General features: G+C 49.0%; 1 protein-coding gene across 8 annotated transcripts in view; it reads left to right on the top strand.

The window, feature by feature from the left end:
- The window catches only part of SH3PXD2A (SH3 and PX domains 2A), a 258,377-nt gene that overhangs the window by 84,747 nt on the left and 154,470 nt on the right, over positions 1-19,160 (top strand). For all 8 annotated transcript variants that reach the window (XM_054522795.2, XM_063727731.1, XM_024253349.3 and 5 more), the window contains exon 3: positions 3,528-3,603. In XM_054522795.2, coding sequence (XP_054378770.2) covers positions 3,528-3,603 — 76 coding nt within the window. The remainder of the gene's footprint in view (positions 1-3,527; positions 3,604-19,160) is intronic.

Here is a 19,160-nt window from a genome sequence, read left to right as displayed (position 1 = left end):
CCCCGTCAGTCATCCCCCACCCCCATGGACCACTGGCCATGGAAAACAGAAGCACAGCTAACCAGCTGCCAGGGACACCTTTTCTGCCCACAGGTCAGCTTTCAACGAAAGCAAATCTCTGGGCTCAGACTCCAGAGCAAACCAAGTAAGAGTTCATTCTGTGTGGCGCTTGTAGCTGACAATATCCAGACATTGAAATTCTGTGTCCTGACTGAGAATGCTGAGGTGTCCCGGGTGCAGTGGCTCACACCTGTAATGTCAGTGCTTTGGGAGGCCAAGGTAGGAGGATCGCTTGAAGCCAGGATCTTGAGACTAGCCTCACAGTGAGATCCCATCTCTACAAAAAAAGTTTTTAAACTAGCTGGGCATTGTGGCACACACCTAGTCCTAATTACACCAGAGGCTGAAGTGGGAGGATCACTTGAACCCAGGAGTTTGAGGCTGCAGCAAGCTATGATTGCACACTGTACTCAGCCTGGGCAACAGAGTGAGACCTGGTCTCTTAAGAAAAAAGAACATTGATATGAAAGTATTCATTGACATGGAAAAATGTTCATTATATAGTGTAAAAGTATTGATGGGTTCATTTTATTTACATGGATGGAAGAATGCCTAGCAAAGATAGATATCCCAAAATATTAATGTCAGGGAGAGAGATTATGAGTGATTCTTAGTTTCTTTTTGACCACCCACTGCTATAACTTCTAGCTTTTTCCCTTAGCGAACATGAATTACTTATGTCATAGTGTAATATAGAAATGAAATCTACAAAAGCAGAATATGGGTGAGGAAAATGGTAAGAGGAGAAAATAGGAGTCCTAATCTGTATAGAATTTATTTGAAAATGTATTAATTTTTAAAATCCTTTGCTGAGCATTAAGGTGTAGGAAAGAAAAAAAAAAAAATCCTGTTTATAGTGTTATGGCCCAGTTGCTGTTTTTACACATAGCAGGCAATTATTAAATGTTTGAGAGTTTGACTTAAAACATTGAAAACTCATGTGGCCAGGCGCCATGGCTCACACCGGTAATCCCAGCACTTTGGGAGCCTGAGGCAGGCGGATCACTTGAGGCCAGAAGTTCGAGACCAGCCTGGCCAACATGGTGAAACGCCATCTCTACTAAAAATACAAATGTTAGCCAGGCGTGGTGGCACACACCTGTAATCTCAGCTATGAGAATCGCTTGATTCTGGGAGGCGGAGGTTGCAGTGAGCTGAGATTGTGCCACTGCACTCCAGCCTAGGTGACAGAGCAAGACTCTGTCTCAAAAAAAAAAAAAAAAAAAAGAAGAAAGAAAAATATAAATTCATGAGCCAGCTTTTGTTAAATATCCATCTGTGTTCAGGGAAGTGAAAGTTAATCATGCTGCAGTCTTTGTCTTGTTTTGAATGTAATCACCAGTGACCTGCCCTTCATTATGTGGGATCTAAATAACCTAGGTATATTGGGTAATGATTATGCAAGAGACAATCCTAAAATTGTGTGTTAGAGCTGGATGGGTAGACAAATGGATGGATGGATGGAAATAAATGTGCGCGCACGCACGCACACACACACACACACACAATCTAGCCTAGAACCGTGCTATAGCTTGGATGTTTGTTCCCCCCAAGTCTCATGTTGAAATTTGATACCTGGTGTTGGAGGTGGGCCTAATGGGAGGTGTTTGGGTCAGGGGGGCTGATCCCTCATGAATAGTTGGTCCTGTTCTCATGGTAATGAGTGAGAGCCAGTTGTTAAAAAGAGCCTGGCGCCTCCCCCTTGCCTTCTGCTTCCTGTCTCGCCCTGTGATCTCTGCACATGCCTGCTCCCCTTCCATGCCGTGAGTGGAAGCGGCCTGAGGCTTCACCACATGCCTAGTAGATTGCGAGCCAAGCTAAATAAGATTCTTTTCTTGATAAATTACCCAGCCTTGGGTCTTCCTTTATAGCAACATTAAACAGACTAAGACAAACCACTTTTCACCACCTCCAATGGTAACACCTTGGTCCAAGTCGCCTTCAGTAGGATCCTAACTGGTCTTCCTGCTTCCACCCTGTCGTCCATTCCCTACACCATAGCTAGAGCCGTCTTTTCTAAGTGTGAAGCAGATCATCTGTCTCTGCACAGAACCCTCCAGGACTTCCCCTTCCATCACGATAAGCCCTGAGTCTTCAACACAGCCTCACCAGGCCCTCTGTGCTCTGGCCTATCCTGCCTCTCAGATCTCATTGCCTGTCCCTCTCCTCCTGGCTCACACCACTCCAGCCACATCGGCCTTGCCAGGCTCTTTTTGCACGTCCTGCTTCCCTGCCTGAAACATTCTCCCTCTCCAGTGTAGCTTGCTTCCTCGTCCCCTGCAGGTCTCTGTAGAATTGCTAGCTCGGGGTCAGGACTTCCTTGCCACCCTATATAAAATGACAACTCCTGTTCTGTTCCAGTCCCATATCCTACTTGATTTTCCTCCGCAGCACTGATCTGATCTTCCCTGGCACATGACATACCTATTTGTTTGCTGTTTGTCTCCCTCCACTAGAGTGTAAACTCCCTGAGCGCAAGAACTTTGTCTATTTTCTTTACTGCCCTTTCCTTAGTGCCCAGTGCTGTAAAGTGGATGCTCAATGTATATTTGAAAGACTGATTGGACTTCAAAGATCATGTGACTGATTCTTCTCATTCTACCAAGGAGGGGCCTGAGGCCCAACCTTGAGAGGCTCCATTCCTTGCCTGAGGTCACACAGCTGGGGCAGCAGGACTAGATCATGACTCCCCTCCTGCCTATGCCTCAGAAAGGAAATCAGCCACACACAAAGGGGCCCTGGCCTCATCCATCCTGTCTCCTGTGTGTTTTTCCAGTTTACATAGAATTTCAGCCCAGAATAGCAAAAAAAAAAAAAAAACAAAAAAAAACAGTTGTTCCTCCAGAATCCTGGAAACTCTTCCAGTGGGTCCGTCCTTGGAAAAACAGCAGCGATCTCAGGGTGGGAAGGTAGGAAGTGGAGGAATGGTCTTCCGGCAGCGGGGGCAATGGGATGGATTTGGTTTTGCAATTAAAATAACAGCTGGGTCTGTTTCCATAGCACGGTTCTGGAAGGTGGGTGGTCTGTCTAAAGTATCAGGTGGGGCCTTCCCCAATCCTGGCCCAAGAGGGTTTGGGATGGCCAGTGGCTGAAGGATTCACCCCACAGATGAAGTAGGAAAGAAACTAGGCCCAAAGGAGCCTCTGGAAACCCTACAGGCAGCCTTGCCTGAAAGCCTCTGGTCCCTACCCCGGCCTTGCTCGGGGTCATCTCCTGACACCTTCCTCTGCACTCCTACCCGCTCACTGAGACTGATCAGATGCCCTCTTTGATGCAGAGAGAGCTTTGGCCTCCTCCCTCTCATGCCCCATGTGGTTTGTTAATCGTCTGTGAAATGAGGGATCTCAGGCGTCACTCATCCGTGTGAGGACACTGGGGCCCTGGAGCAATGGAGTGGAGTGGGGAAGGGATGATGAGGAATGTTCTGGTCTTCTGAATCCTGTCCCTCTGTCTGTCTGGCTTCTCAGATGCAGCTTTTGGATAAGTTTCCCATTGAAGGTGGCCAGAAGGACCCCAAGCAAAGGATCATCCCTTTCCTCCCAGGTAAGCATTGGGTGGCTCCACCCAGGGATGGGGGATACCCGGGAAGGACGGGTCCTTCCCTTAGGCTGAAAAGAGTCTACTAAGTGGCAAATTCTGGGCGGGGCATGCCCGGGAATCTGCATATGAACAATTCCCCCAGGGGATTTGGAAGCTCCAGGCTGTGAAGGCCACTGTCCTCCAACTGGCTTCTCTCACCATTGCAAGACCGTCTCTGCTGGCTCCTGGCCTGTAGCTTCTGAGGAGTTTCTCAGGCTCCTGGACTTTGGTTTCCTTTTCACAAAAAGCACAGAGAGACCAGGTTCTGTGAATGGATGAAGAGCTACAGGCTGAGCTGTTTGTACTGGCTCCCATTCTAATCACGGATAACCTTAAATTGAGCATACTCCCTGATCTGATCTCCTCCAGTCCTCATGTCACCTTATATGGAAGAGGAGGCTTACACCATTTTGGAGTGTGTTTAAGGCAATCAATTACATTATGTAATTTAGAGGAAAACTTCTCAGATGTATCATAACCTGTTATTTTGATGATGTCTTAAGTGTGTATAGAGATTTATAGCCATGGAGTGCTTTTTTATTTGTTATCATATGCGCATCTCTATACCGAGGTGTGTACTATAATCTCCCCCAATGGGTGAAGAAATTAGGGTTCAGACAGGTTCAAGAACTGCCCGTAAAAGTGGCGGAGCTGAGGCATAAACTCAGGCCTCCTGGTCCATGTCTGGCTCTGCCCTGCGCCAGATAAGCGATGCTATCTCTTGGCTCTTCAGAACCACTACCATTCCCCAGAAGAGCTCCCTTCACAGTGGGCTTCCCCCCAGGCTCAGACTGGCCCTGGACCTGCACATGTCAGGACCACAGTGATCAGTCAGACCTTGGCAAGAAGCAGGGCCTGCACCTTGCTAACCCCTGGCACACTGCCAGCCCACAGCCAGTGCCTACTTGCTGACTTGAAAACAAATGTAGGGGCACCTCCCTCAGAGAGCGGCTCCTCTCTGAAAGGCATTTCTCCTGCATTCCTCCATCCTCAAAAGCAGCGAAAGATGTGAGTCCCTATGACCGCCTGTCCTCAGAGTCCTGTGCTATAGCTAGAGATAATTAGTTTAGCTACAAGGAAGAACTTCTAAATTCCACAGTTTGGGCAAGACTGGAACTAGTCAGTGAGGGTGTAGGGACTCTCAGCCCCTGGCCTCCCTCCACAGGGGCATAGGATTGCTTCTTCATTTCTGGCCCAGGAGTTCATATGGGGTGACTTGCGTGCCTTGCTTGGCTTTGCACTGGATCTTGAATGGAATGTCCAGCATCCAGGTTGATGACAACCTTAGATGGTGCTCCAGTACAGTCTGGAAGCTCAGTGCCAGGGTTTGATTGCCCAGCTGGGATGCTGTGGGCACAAGCGTCCTAGAGGCAACCTGAGGCCACAGCGTGGTAGCCTGGCCTTGAGGCATGAAGGTCACCTGTTTGCTCCAGAAGAATGGGCTTCTCACACTTCTTCCTCAGCTAGCACTCCAGAGAAAGAGCGCTCCATTACCATTCCATCAGTGGCTGTTTACCAGGGCTCAGCCTGTCAGAGCTGATGGGGCTGGGTGGCCTGGTGAATTAAAGGGAGATCTGAATTTGTTTTCCTCATCTACGGAACGCTCAGGCTAGTGGAGAGAAGACCTGCTCCATCATCCCAGGACCATTTAAGGCAGGATGTGACTGTACCACTGTGCAATTTGAGGGTGACTGGAGAGGGAGCTCAGAGAACAGTGACCTCATTGTGAGCTGAGGAAGCCAGCAGAGACCTCCTGAACGAGGGGGGCCTGGAGCTGGCCCCCACAGGATGGGTAGGCTTGGAGGGTGGAACGCAGGGCAAAGGCTTGTGTACTGCGGCTACCTCAGCCCCTTGTCTCAGGAGTCAGACTGCCCGAGTTCACCCTGGAAACCCTGGCTCTGCTGATAACTGGTTGCATTAACTTCTCTGTGCTTCAGTTTCCTCGTCTGGAAAATGGGGATGATGATAGAATGTACTTCGTGGGGCTGTTTCAAGGATAAAATAAATGAGTGTATCTCAGGTGCTTAGAACTATGGCAGCTCCTAGTAGGGGCCAAATAAATGTTAGTCCTTATTATTACTAATGTTCCATACATGCCTAAAATTTTACAGCACACATTTATGTATATAATCTGATTTGATCCTCCCGACAAGGTGATCATCCCCATTTTACTGATTAGGAAGCTGAAGCCAAGGGAGGCTAATAGACTTGCACAAGGCTACACAGCCAGGAAGTACAGCCCACACCAGAGCTGTCATTCCTGACTCCCGGGCCAGGGCTCCCTTTCACATCAGCGCCCAGGAGCCGAGAACACAATAGCTACCACAGGACTGAGGTCCTCTCTGAACTTCAGTTTCCACTTATAGGATTGCAGTGAGGATTAAAAGAATTTATGCAAAACACTTTGCACAAAGTCTGTCTTACAGTAAATAATAAATGGCAGCTGTTAATCAAGAAAGTCACCTGCCCCCACACCACTGTCACCTACTGGGAAAAGTCAAGCATGGGGACACCTTCCAGCTCCCGTGCAAATGTGACCTGTGCATAGCGGGTGATGTTGTCAGGAGGAGTGAGGTTGACTCGCCCCCACCCTGGGCCCTTCTTTTCTTTGGCTTCTTTCTTGCCTTCCTCCGGCAGGGTTCCCTCTTAGACTCCTCTTCAGCTCACTCACTCTCCAGGACTTCAGAACACACATTGCTGGCCATTTGGAATCCCACCCCGGGGTTTCCAAGCCCTGTCCCTGGCCTTCCTCCTGCTCACTAGAAACTACCTTAACCCTGTTATGCTCTGCTCACTCCTTAGCTTGGAGATGAAGGAAAAAGATGGAGGAAAAATAACTCAACATAATCAGAACCTGGCCAGAGCAAGTTGAGTGGGTGTGAGGATTCCCCATCCACCCCCACCGCCCTGATGCACAGGGCTTCCAGGAGGAGAGGGTGTCAGAGAAGGGCAGTGATGAACATTGCCTGTCTTAGGTCAAGTTCCTTAAATGCAGAGCCTGAGACAAGGATTCGTCTGCATGTGGCTTTTGAGGGTACGCTCTCACGTGAACTTCCTGTGGCAGGGAAGGAAACAGGATGGGGCAGAAGAGGAAGTGAGGCAGAGATGTGTGTTCAGCTAAGTCTAGCCTCCGCCTGATCCCACGGGGAGCTCTGGAGGGTGAATGGCACCACAGAACTGTTCCATCTTAGGGGACAGCTTTTATAGCCCCCCCACATCAGTCATCCATTGTCTATGGGCTGCCTCTTCTTCCAAAGGGTGTGGAGCATGAGCCTGATGGCTCTGATGGCCGGGGGCATGCATCTGAAGAAGGGGGCAGCTGGAAGCCCCTAGCAGCCGCCCACACTCACAGCACTGAGGAGAGGAGCCGCAGCTAGTACAGGGGCTCGGAACACTATCTGCTATACACACTAACACCAGCTCCAGGCTCTGCTTCTGCTTCCCTGCCTCTAGGGAGGGTGTCTGAAGGGACCCTGCTGATTCCCCCAGGCTCACCCCCAGCAGCAGTGACTCAGCAGAACTCCAGAGAACTTAACAGTCTTTCAACCCCAGGGAGGGTTAGCAGCCAGCCTTGGGAATAGCCTTGCCAGCCCTTTGCCTCACCTGAAATTTCAGAGCAAGGAAATCCCAAGGGGTGGAAGCAGAGAGCACCTATTATTTCCAGAAGGGTCTCAATTTTAGCTCCAGAGATGCTGGGATGTGCTGAGCATTTCTGCTGCCCAAGTGTGGAGTCTGCGGGATGTGCTTGGAGTGTTAGGCCAGCTGATTTGCTTTGGCCCATGTGGCTGCAGGCTGATGGCTGAGGGCTCATAGAAATTTTACTGGCTGGTGGAGCTGACAGAGAAATTAGAGAAGAAGGGAACCCATGACTTGGTTACATGCTTGCCCATCTGCCAGTCAAATCCTGGCAGAAAATCTCACACATGGGCCGTAAGTCTTGGGACCTAGGACATAGGCTTGTGATATGTCTGGGTGGTGTAATGGTCAGAGTTCAGGGTCAGCTTGTCGATTTGAAAAGTGGTGAGTGCCTGGGGCTCCTGTGGTCAAAGGCAGAAGCTCCATCCCTGGAGAAGCCGACCCAGACAGGGCCCATTGGCTCTTGGCGGACAGATGGAGTGTTGTGCAGTGGTGCTGCGGTTGGGGGTAAGGATTGGGGGTCTGTGAGTAGGGCCAACGAGGTGGTAGAGTGGGGAGCCAGTACACTGCTGACCCGGGGGCTGACACTGGCATATCCATCAAATCCTACAGAAAATTTTGTAGGGGAACTGCCCGTAAGAGAGCCCCCGAATTGTTTTCCCCAGGGCTAGAACCTGCTTTCTGGGCCCTGGCAGTGAAAATCCACTGTGTCTGGGACCACCAGCCTTTATGAAGTCTGCAGAGCCTTGGAAGGGCAAGGAGAAGCTATGGACCCATGTGGGACTGGCAGTTCTCCAGCAAGGCATCCTGGGAAAGAAAACCCAGACATTTCTTGGGCAGGAAGGCACGGAGAGTTATTCCAGAGCCCAGACACCCTGAAGAGTGGTGGTGGGGGCAAGGGGTAGAGGGAAGGAAAGGGAGCCCCTCCAGGCCTATGCCTCCAAACCCCGTATTATGTGAGACTGAGGGAGACACACCCATCTCTTTTGCTGGCCTTTGCAGCCTTCCTTTGAGACAAGGCCCTTATCCGCCTCCGTCATGTTTCTATCATGAGGCTGGATGGGGGGTGCTTTGTTAAGACATGTTGGGCGCAGTGGCTCACACCTGCAATCCCAGCACTTTGGGAGGCTGAGATGGGTGGATCACTTGAGGCCAGGAGTTCCAGCCCAGCCCAGACAATATGGTGAAACCCCCATCTCTACTAAAAATACAACCAAAAAGTTAGCCAGGCATAGTGGCACATGCCTGTAGTCCCAGCTACTTGGGAGACTGAGGTGGGAGAATCGCTTGAACCTGGGAGGCAGAGGTCACAGTGAGCAAGATTGTGCCACTGCACTCCAGCCTGGGTGACAGAGCGAGACTCTGTATCAAAAAAAAAAAAAAAAAAAAAAGATGTGTTGATTGCTCCTACTGTGTGCCTAGCCTTATCCTAGCCACTCTGCATACCTTTCCTCCAGTCTCACTGCAGGTGGCTTTATCCCCATTTTAGAGAGAAGTCAAATCACTCTCCACCATCACTTAGCCATACAGTGGCAGAGCCGCGATTCTTCCTATGGGGCCGTATGTCTTTCCTTGGGCAAGAAGGAATTGCCACAACAGCCTCAGCTAGACTCTGTCTTTGTCCCTCCCTTCTTGCCTGCACACCTCCCAGGTTAGGGATCTGAGAGGTTCTGCCTGACAGAGCACCGGGTGGTCCAGCCCCTCCCTCAGGCTGTCATTGCTATCTCATGTTTCAGGAGTGCCCTGTGTGGGCGGCAGGTAGCTGGAACCTCACAGGGACTCAGGTGACCTGTAAAGGCTCTCTCATTCCACTGAGTGGCCGAGGTAATTACTCACCAGCACAGAGTAATTGATATTTTTCTTGCAATTAAACCACTTAACTTATTATTATTTTAATGATTGCAAATAAGATAGTCCCAAGGCTTTCAGAGTGCTATCTTCCTTTAATTATGATCTAACAAGTTTGGCTATTTGGTTTCCTAACACAGCATTTTTTTAAACTTTTTATTTTGAAGTAATTAGAGACTCACAAGAGGTTGCAAAAATACTAGGCACTCTACATTCCCCCCCTCCAATTCCACCACTGTACTGCAGGGTAGCTGGCATTATTCCCATTTGAAGGAAAGGTCAAATCACTTTCCACCATCACATCACTTCCCCCCAATGGTAACATCTTATGTAACCACAGTATGTTATCAAAACCAGGAAATTAATATTGGCACAACTCAACTAACTAGACCACAGACCTGAGTAATTGATTTTTATTTTATGGAGGTGGAGAGTGCTGTTAAACAAGCATGTCAGCTGGTCTTTAGGAAGGAGGCAGTGGTTTGATAATAGTCCCTGAGAAACTGCACTCCCAGGCCCAACCTCTCAGCATTCCCATCCTCAACAAAAAGGCATATTCCAGGAACCTGTGCAAATTCAGCTCTTTGGAACAAATCACATGATCTTTTAGTGTCCAAAGTGTTATTCTATTCAAAAGAGGCATATAATAAATCCTGTTGCAAAACAAGGAACTTTTAAAAAATATATTCTTTTAAGTATTCTTGGCTGGGCACGGTGGCTCATGCCTGTATTCCCAGCAACTCAGTAGGCTGAAACGGGAGGACCACTTGAGGGTAAGAGTTCGAGACCAGCCTGGGCAACATAGCAAGACCCTGTCTCTAAAACAAACAAAAAACATATTTTTACTCCAGCTGTCTTTTAATTAAAAAAAAAGTATTCATCTTTCCCTCATTACATATGTATATTTATTTTATATACATATATTGTATTGTATATTTTATATTTTATATACATGTATATATTTTAAATACATATATATATATCTTTTTGAGACAGGGTCTCGCTCTGTTGCCCAGGCTGGAGTACAGTAGTACAGTCACAGCTCACTGCAGCCTCCACCTCGGAGGCTCAATCTGTCCTCCTGCCTCAGCCTCCCAAGTAGCTGAGACTACAGTTGCGTGCCACCATTCCTGGCTAATTTTTGTATTTTTTTGTAGAGATGGGGTTTTATCATGTTGCTTAGGCTGGTCTCGAACTCCTGGACTCAAGTGATCCACCTGCCTTGGCTTCCCAAAGTGTTGGGATTACAGGTGTGAGCCACTGCACTTGGCCTGGTTTACATATATTTTTATACTTTGGGACTTCTCCTCTTCCTCCAAGTTCCGTAGGTGTGACAAGACGGGCTCAGATGAATGCCTGCATATGCAGTGAGTTACTTTATAGGAGGGGAGCCTGCATCTTTTTATAATGGATGGTAAGCAAACCTGCCCTTTTGCTCCCAAGATGGACACTATCCTTAGTCCAAGCCTATATGCAAACCTGCCGTATGCCCCAGAGCAAGGCGCTACCTCTGTCTTCTAAGGCTGTTTGCTATGCAAGCACCTTTGAAAAGATCATCCAAAACAAAAAGCAGTTAGTGCCTTGTTTACAAGACATGTACAACAGCAGGAGGCCCAGGGAGAATTGGCTCAGAAGTGTGCCTTAGCGCTTTCTGAGGTCTCTTGCTTTTTGGAGGGGCGGGCAGAAATCAAATTCCTTAGGACATTGGGCCAAGCGTGGCGGGGTCACCAGCCTCTCAGGGCAGCCTACTGTTTACTTAGAATTTTCTGCCTTGTTTTAGAAGATGATTGTGGAAAATCCATCTCCTGTTGCCCATCCTGGGATTGGAGTAGATTTCCTGTGTATCCTGAGTTTGCTGGCCTGAGGAGACTCCCTGAGAGGAAATGGTCATTACGACATGAAGTAGAGTGTGTAGCTGCTGATGTAAAAAGCAAACACTGCAGCCAGGGACCGAGGGACTTCAGAAGCCAGGCAGTGGAGCAAAAAGAGCTGCACTCCCTCTGCAAAGGCTGTGCGAGGTCCCCTCCCACTAGCAAGCCATCTGTGTCTCTGTGCTGGCTGGCACTGGGCCTCTGGGCTTCCAGAAAGCCGTTCATCCTAATAGCTGAGTTAGTCCCATGCGTCGCTATCCATATCCCCAGGTTGATGAGTCATGGAGAAGTGAGATTGCTTAGGGAGAAAAGTGAATCTATAACCATAATCAAGGTAGGCGTTGCCAGCCTGCAGACAGCCTTGTGACCTTATGAGCTTAGAGGTATATTTTTAGTCGGCAGGCATGCTTGCTTCTTTTGTACTGACTCGCCAGTTTATGTAACGGCACCGTAATGAGGAGGCAGTTTGGAGCCACAATGCAGAGGGTGCTGGGTGAATTGCAAGCATGTTCTCCGGGGCCTTCCTCTCCCAGCCCCCAGAGCCCTGTGCAGAAGATCCGGTATTTGTTCCAGCATAGAAGGAAGCAGGGGGAGGGGATGTCTTTAACTAGAGCTGGTCCGTGGCCCCCTCCCTGGGCTATAGGTATCTGTGTGTGTCTCCACCAGGTGCCAGCTGAGAAAGCCCTTCCTGAAGCGCCCTGGATGCTATGAGGGAGGTCGTGGCTCAGAGATTTCACCAGACTGCAACCCCCAAGGGAGAGAGGTTGAGAAGTTTCTGGGTCCCACAGGTGACCTGGGATGTCAGGAAAAGCCAAACTATGTGATGGAGAAGGAAAAATAGGGTCTGTTGGTAATTCTGGGGTTTAAAAAGGTCAACAAGATTATAGGCCTGAGAGGCACCGTGTGCCATCTTAAACGCAGCTTTCCTCCAACCTCCACTGGAGGTATTTTGTCTTCTCTTGCTGTAATTACTGTTTCCCATCCCCAAAAATCAGTCTCCCACTCTGTAATCTGGACGGGCAGTTCTCAGGGCCTGCTGTCAGCAGCTGACTCTGAACACAGCGTGGAATAGCTACATTCATTCGTTTCCATCACAGATATTTATTGAACACATACTGTGTGCCAGCTGTGGTCACTGGTGATATGACTGAGAACAAAGTAGGCCTGGTTGTGGTTCTCAGGAAGTTTACCTTCCAGTGTGGGAGTCAGAAAGAAGACAAATAGATGAGCAATTTCCAAGAGTGATGAGTGCCAGAAGGAAAAATAACCAGGTCATGTGGCAGGTGCTACAGCTCAAGACATCTGAAATTAGATGGTCACGAAGGGCTTCTTTGCAGAGGTGACATCTCCACTGAGTAGGTTGGGATCATCAGGGTTCAGGGGTGCCAGACTTGGGGGGACAGCAAGAACAGTAACCTTAGTGGGACCACTGGTATATGTTTGAAGAACAGTAAGAAGTGTGTGGAACAGTGAGGAGTACTGAGTCACCCAGAGACAGCTGGGCAGACAGGACTTGTGGAGCCAAGACACTCCAGAGCGGCTCCGCCTGTGTGTTTGTGAGCTGTGCCATCTGGCCCAGTCACACGGACTCCAGGCTCTGTAGCATCATCTGTCAAATGGGTTGATCATGGTTTGGTGACATTGCAAGCAGTTAATGCATGGAAAGCGCTGTGTGGCGTGCAACGGGAGAAGACTGGTGCTGCAAGCCTGTCTGTGCTCGTGGTGGCTTTGCCGCAGGACACAGATGTGGGATTTCCTTTGCCCTCCCCACTCTCTGCTGAGTCAGCTCTTCCCACCGCAGCCCAGGCCGCAGCCCAGGCACAGCCTCACTTCCTGCTGTTCTTTCCCGGCCTGTGGTAACTTGCGAAGCAGCAAGGAGCTTGTTTCTAAAGAGCAGATGACCCAGATGGCTGATCTGGGATGAAAGGTGGGGACCCGGCCTCTGATCACATGGCAGTGTCACTGTCACTACCTTCCAGACTCTGAGCTGCAGACCCTCCAGGTCTTGCGGGGAGTAACAAGCTTTGCAGGGGTCAGCCACACAAGGGCCTTTTTTACTTTTGAAATGTAGATCAGTCTCCCAAGCCCTTCCCCCGTGACATCCCCACATTCCAAGACCAGGGAAAGAGCCAGGCCACCTTGTTACAACTTGGCGTGTGCCTTCCCAATCATTCTAGAAGGGAATCAGCTCCTGAACACCTACCCCAAACCCTCCATCCTAGATGGATTGTATCCTAGATATCTTCCCCAGGAACTTTCTGATCTGGGCCGAAAAGCCTGTCTCTTTTCATGGTCTCAGTCAGTCTGTGTCATCTAAGGTGCAGAAAATGCACCCGGGCCTGGGTCTCCAGAGTCCTGGATTCTGGTGCACCGCATGCTAATTACCATGGCACAAAATTGAAGAAGTTAAGTTTGAGCAATCAGAGATCACCTTGCTTGTTGGCAAAGTCACCAGAAAGTGACAGGCATGATTTCAGGGCTCGGTGACACTCCTGTCCTTTACCCTCCAATCCCTCCCCCTGGAAATACATCCTTTCCTTACCTGATGCCTAAATGTCCTTTTACAAGGTCGGATCCGTTCCCTCCATGCTGAGAGAGTACAGTTATACCCTGGTGTCCCCAGGGTTGGTGCTTCCAGCCAACTCATACTCTAGCGTAGGTGGCAGACTGGATGGTTACTGAGACCAGGGTTGATAGAGGTGAGAGGGCAAGTGGGCAGCTGAGGCTAGAGACAGAAGAAGGTGCTAGGCCTCAAAGGCCTGTGTGGAGTCTGGAGAAGGGGCTGGTGGGAGCTTGCATGGAGCAGAGGAGACCAGCTGGGGTCCTGGAGAGGCAGGTGAGAGGGCAAAGGTGACTTGGCCTAGGCTGGGCCCTGGGTGGAGGGAAGTAGACTGAGGTCTGTCTCAGAAGGAAAGCCAAGAGGCCATGCTGATGGATTGGAGGTGGTGGGGTGGGGTCGAGGATGACTGCCCACAGCTCTGTCTGGGGAGCCCTGGCCGAGATGGCAGGAGGAGCTTTTCACGGACCACCACTCCCCACTCCTGCCTGTGGGCTGCATCCGTGGGGGTGAAGGGAAAGGACTTCCTCCCTCCTCCCTGAGGTGGCCGAAGCCTTTGGAGCATATGAAAGGTGCTTTGTGGTGGGCAGCCTCCCTCCCCAGGAGCCTCTGGGCACTGGGCACTCTGGTTTCCGGGTCCAGGTTTCACTGGGGGGTCGGGAGGGGCAGCAGGGGGTGGTGGTGGTGGAGGGGAACACTGAGGCGCATTGAGAAGGAGCTCCAGCCCCCAACAACTTCTTAGGAGGTGAGGGGCACTGGAGGGGATAAATCCCCACAGTGTCCCTGGCCTAATCCCCCACACTGCCCTCCTGGGTCACTTCAACTGGACCCAGGCCCAAGGACAAAGCCCCAAGCCAGAGCTCTTCTCTGGCAGGCACTGAGCTGGCTCTAGGCATCGCCTGTGTGAACTGATGTATCGTTCATCCAGGGCTGCCTGGCACCCAGCAGACCCATCGTTCTGGGCGCTGAAAATACCTCCTCCCCCTTCACCTCCACAGTTCCCAGGACTGACGTCCACTGAGGAGGGCCCAGGATGCCAGGCTGCCCAGCCTCCAGACCACAGTTGGCCCCAGGGGACTGGCATGGCCTGATGATGGAGCCCATTCATCTGAATGTACCTTCAGAAGGGAAGGGAGGAGGCAAATGTGGAGGGTGGGGGTTGGCTGGCAGCCTCGCCTTTCTCTACCTGTCAGGGACAGGGTGGCCTGGTGACACCCCTGCAGGCTTCAACTGTCAAGATCGAAGCTCGTGTGAAGGAAAGGGGCTAGGTTTATGTTTCTCCCCAGGCCCAAACAGGAGAAGCCAGATTTTGCCTTAGTGAGGACACATTTGGGTGGATCTCAGAGAGAACTTCCAGGGACAGGAAGAACTTCTCAGGGGGTACGGGGTGGGTTCTGAGCAATGGCTTTGGGCTCCTGCAGATCTGGTTCATACCTGGGCTTTCTACTTAGTGCTACTTGCCTGAACCAAAACTCTGCTGTTTTCGTGGCTTAGATGGGTAGCTATTGTACTTCCACACTGGAGGACTTACAGCCAGACAAACCTGGGGTTCAAATCCCAACTCAGCAGGCTCGGCATGCTGTCTCACATCTGTAGTCCCAGCTACTCAGGGGGCAGAGGCAGGAGGATTGCTCGAGCTCAAGAGTTCGAGACCAGTCTGGGCAACATAGTGAGACCCTGTTTCAAAAAATAAAAATTAAAAGAAATCCCAACTCAGCCTCTTCATAGTTGTGTGACTCTGGGCCAGTTTTAATCAGTTTAATTCTGAACCTCCACCATAATCCCCCCCATCTCTGAAATCCCTTCCAGGGTTATTGAGAGCATCAAATGAAATGTCATCTGACAAGCACAAAGTAAGCCCTCAGCACACGATTGTGATTTGGTAATTTTTAGTATCAGGTCCCTAACAAAATTGTGAGCTGTCTCTGGGATGGTTTGAATGCAGCCTCCTAGAATCCCTTCCAAGAGTGAGGTCTCTTCTCAGGAGTGCGGTCCCACAGCCTTGTGTGTTTTAAGGATTGCTGTTCAAAGTGTGGTCCTCAGATCAGCAGTGTGGCCATCATCTGGGAACTTGTTGGAAATGCAGACACTTGGCCTCCCCCAAGACCTGTTAAGTCACCGTCTGCATTTTAACATGCACAGGTGATTTGTATGCACCATAAAGTTGGAGAAGCGATGTTTTAAGGTCCATCAGAGCCCTTCTACAGGAGGTCTACTGTGTCTTTAGGGCTCTCTTGGTGCTTGGTTACGTTCAGTTCATTCACGTAATACAAACAACTGAGCCTGCAATGAATCCATTTCTGACTCAAAGTAGAGGTGCATGGGGAGACAAGGATTTACAGGGATAACTTGGTGAGGGCTGGTTTCTTGGCCTCACATCCTTACATACACCTGAGCTGCCCGCCTGCTTCTGGTATTCTGTGGGAGGGAGTCATCAGTAACAGCCCTCTCTCCCCATCACTAGCCCAACCAGGAGGATGCTCAGGTCCCAACCACACGCCCTCATCAGATATAGATCAGAACATTCTCTCTCCCCTCCCTTCCAAGATGGGGTGAAGTTTTGGGCCAAGGAGATTGCTAAGGTTTTTATTTTAGAAGTTCCCTGATTGGAGATGGGCAAGACTGGCTCATGAACTCTCTGTGGTTTTGAAGATAGGGTGGCATGAGAACGTCTAAAGCCTATGTCTGGAGTTATGTCGTACTATTAGGATGGAAAACAGGCTCTTGTAAGATGTCTCTGGAAAAAGTTAAGTCAACAAAATAAAGTGAAGCCAAGCATGGTGGCACACTCCTGTACCAGCTACTCGGGAGGCTGAGGTGGGAGGATCACTTGAGCCCAGGAGTTTGAGGTTATAGCGAGCTATGATCATGCCACTGCACTCCATCCTGGGTGACAGAGTGCAACCCTGTCTCTAAACAAAATTGGTTTTAATTTCAAAATAGTAAAAAAAGTGAAATTTGAAGGGAGCATATTTTGCTCTTCTATGTAAAATAACCATTGCAGACCTAAGCTTCAAAGTAAAGGAGCCAGGGAGGAGAGTTGAGATGAGTGAGTGACTGGTAATTTGGTGGCCGGGTAATTCTTCTCTGATTGGCACATTTTTTACTCCTGGCCTCTTGTTTCTGATCTGAAAGACGAATTAACCAGTTTAATAGTTGGTAGTTTGTGAAGATGGCTTACATAAGACCTATGTGGTCTTGGTTACCAGCAAAACTTGCTGGTGAAAGACAGAGGGTGGAGCAGCTGTTCACGATGTGAGCCCAGTGGTCCAGAGATAACAATTCGTTGAACTGGCTGTAGGGAAAAAATTGCAAACAGCTTTCTAAGGAACTTTGTTTGAGGCCTGGAACTTTAACAAATTAAACTATCATAAATGAGAGAGAATGTCTGCTTAAGGATTATAGCTACTGCTTATTAAGCATATACTTCTGCCAAATACTGTGCAAAGGATTCATGTGCTTATGTTGTCTCATTTAATGACAAGTCTACTTGACACATGAAGACTCACAGGCTAGAAGGGGTGCATGACTTACCCAAGGCCGCTCAACTAGTAAGAGGCAGAGCTGGGATTCAAACCCAGTTCCCTCCACTTCCAAGCCCAAGCTTTTGATAACCATTCTTTTTTTTTTTTTTTTGAGATGGGGTCTCACTCTGTTGCCCAGGCTGGAGTGCAGTGGGACAATCTTGACTCACTGCAGCCTCTGCTTCCTGGGTTCAAGCAATTCTCCTGCCTCAGCCTCCCAAGTAGCTGAGATCACAGGCGCCCACCACTATGCCTGGCTAATTTTTTCTTTTTTTTTTTTGGTAGGGGCAGGGTTTCACCATGTTGGCCAGGCTGGTCTCAAACTCTTGACCTCAAGTGATCTGCCCACCTTGGCCTCCCAGAGTGCTGGGATTACAGGCGTGAGTCACTGCACCTGGCCTTTGACCACTATTCTTTATGTCCTTGCCACAAAGTGGGATTGACCAAAGATGTACTGTCTGGAGATTAACAGTTAAGATTTGGTATAAAATGGCAGGTATGTTGCCTGCACCAGGGTGTTTGCGTTATCTTTAAACCTTGTTTCAAGTATTATCTCATTTAAATATAAATATATATATACACATATTAGAGGTTGATCAATGTTGTCCTTTTAATAAAGTATCACATTCTTATGGTAAAAGTTTTAGCTAGATTACATTATTTTCTCAGTCACCTTTCACTTAATCTATCAACTGCTACCAGCCACCTAGTGGCAGATGCTGGAATTGCAGGCATAGTGTCCAGAAGGAAATAATTGAATTCTGGAAAGCTGGCTTTGGAAACCCAAACCTATGAAGTAACTATGTAATGATAATCATCACAGATATTATTTCCTAAACCACGATTCAACAGAGTACTGAAAACAAGAAGAAAGATGTCCCACTTTACTGTTATGTTTCTATGTGACACTAAAACTGAGAAGTTTTCCTTTGAGGCACCAAATAGAACCTTAGGAAAAGTCGCAGGGTTTTACTTATTCATTCCTAAAACTTGGTGAGGGAGGAACTCTGGGCCTGGGGTCTGCTTTGCTGTCCCGTTTCTTTTGCTGTGCATGACAGCAGTTTCTCCAACATTAGGGTGGTGGTCTTCTGTGCATTGTAATAGATTTGTATTTATTAGTTCAGAATCCCCCATAAGGATAAGTCACAGCCCTTCTCTGAGCCTGAGTTCCCTCATCTGTGAAATACAAGGATTGGACTTGATGCTGTCTAGGTTTTCTCATAGTCCCAACATTTAGTGATCTAATAACTACTAAGACCAAAGGAATAAATGCCTAATAATGGAATATCATGCAAAGGGGAAAACATTTTAGGAGAACAGGAGTCCTCTAGGCCTGACTCAAATCCCACTGTCCTGGCAGAACGTGGCTGCCTCTGTATAAGGCCAGCCTTGTGCCCTTCCCATTCCCCTGTTCCACTCCTCCATTTCCTTTGGAAGGCAGAGAAAGCCCCCTTGTCCTGAATGTTTCCCTGCAAAGGGCTCCTGCTGAAAGACTGCATACACAGCCAAGACTTTGACCTTCACCTTTGCCCCTCACTGACTTGGTGAAAAAGAGTTCTTATCCTCCCCTCTCTAGGTTTGGGAGGCGGGGAATCAGCTAGGGTTAGTAGGAATTCAATGAAAATATAAATAGAAACGTGGTCTATAAATAACAGTGCCCCAAAATATCAGGAGGCATGAATACCGGCTGGGCAGCAGGCAGTCACAGATCACCAGGGCCTGGACAGGGAGTGCGGGTTATTCGGTTGCTTTGGTGTCTCTTGGGATGCTTCCAACTTGCCAGTGGGCTTGGAGAAACCTTCTGTCTTTCTGGACTCCAGAAACGCCCTCTTTGTTGCCTCTCTTGCACCCATCTCTAGCTAAACCTTCCTTAACACTGCCTGGAATTAGATCTGGTGTTTAATCCCAGCAGTATGTGACTTGGGGAAATTCAGAAGATATCTCTGAGCTTTAGTTTTTTCATCTGTGCCCATGAGGATTTTTAAAGCTGGAGATTTTGAAGAGCAAGAACCGTATCTCATTTTATCTTGGTTAACAGGGTGGAACCTAGGGCCAGATTGCCTGGATTCAGATCCCCATAGTGCT

The sequence above is a fragment of the Pongo abelii genome, chromosome 8 (assembly GCF_028885655.2).
Source record: "Pongo abelii isolate AG06213 chromosome 8, NHGRI_mPonAbe1-v2.0_pri, whole genome shotgun sequence".
Classification (NCBI taxonomy): domain Eukaryota; kingdom Metazoa; phylum Chordata; class Mammalia; order Primates; family Hominidae; genus Pongo; species Pongo abelii.
This window is presented reverse-complemented; position numbering and strand designations above follow the sequence as displayed.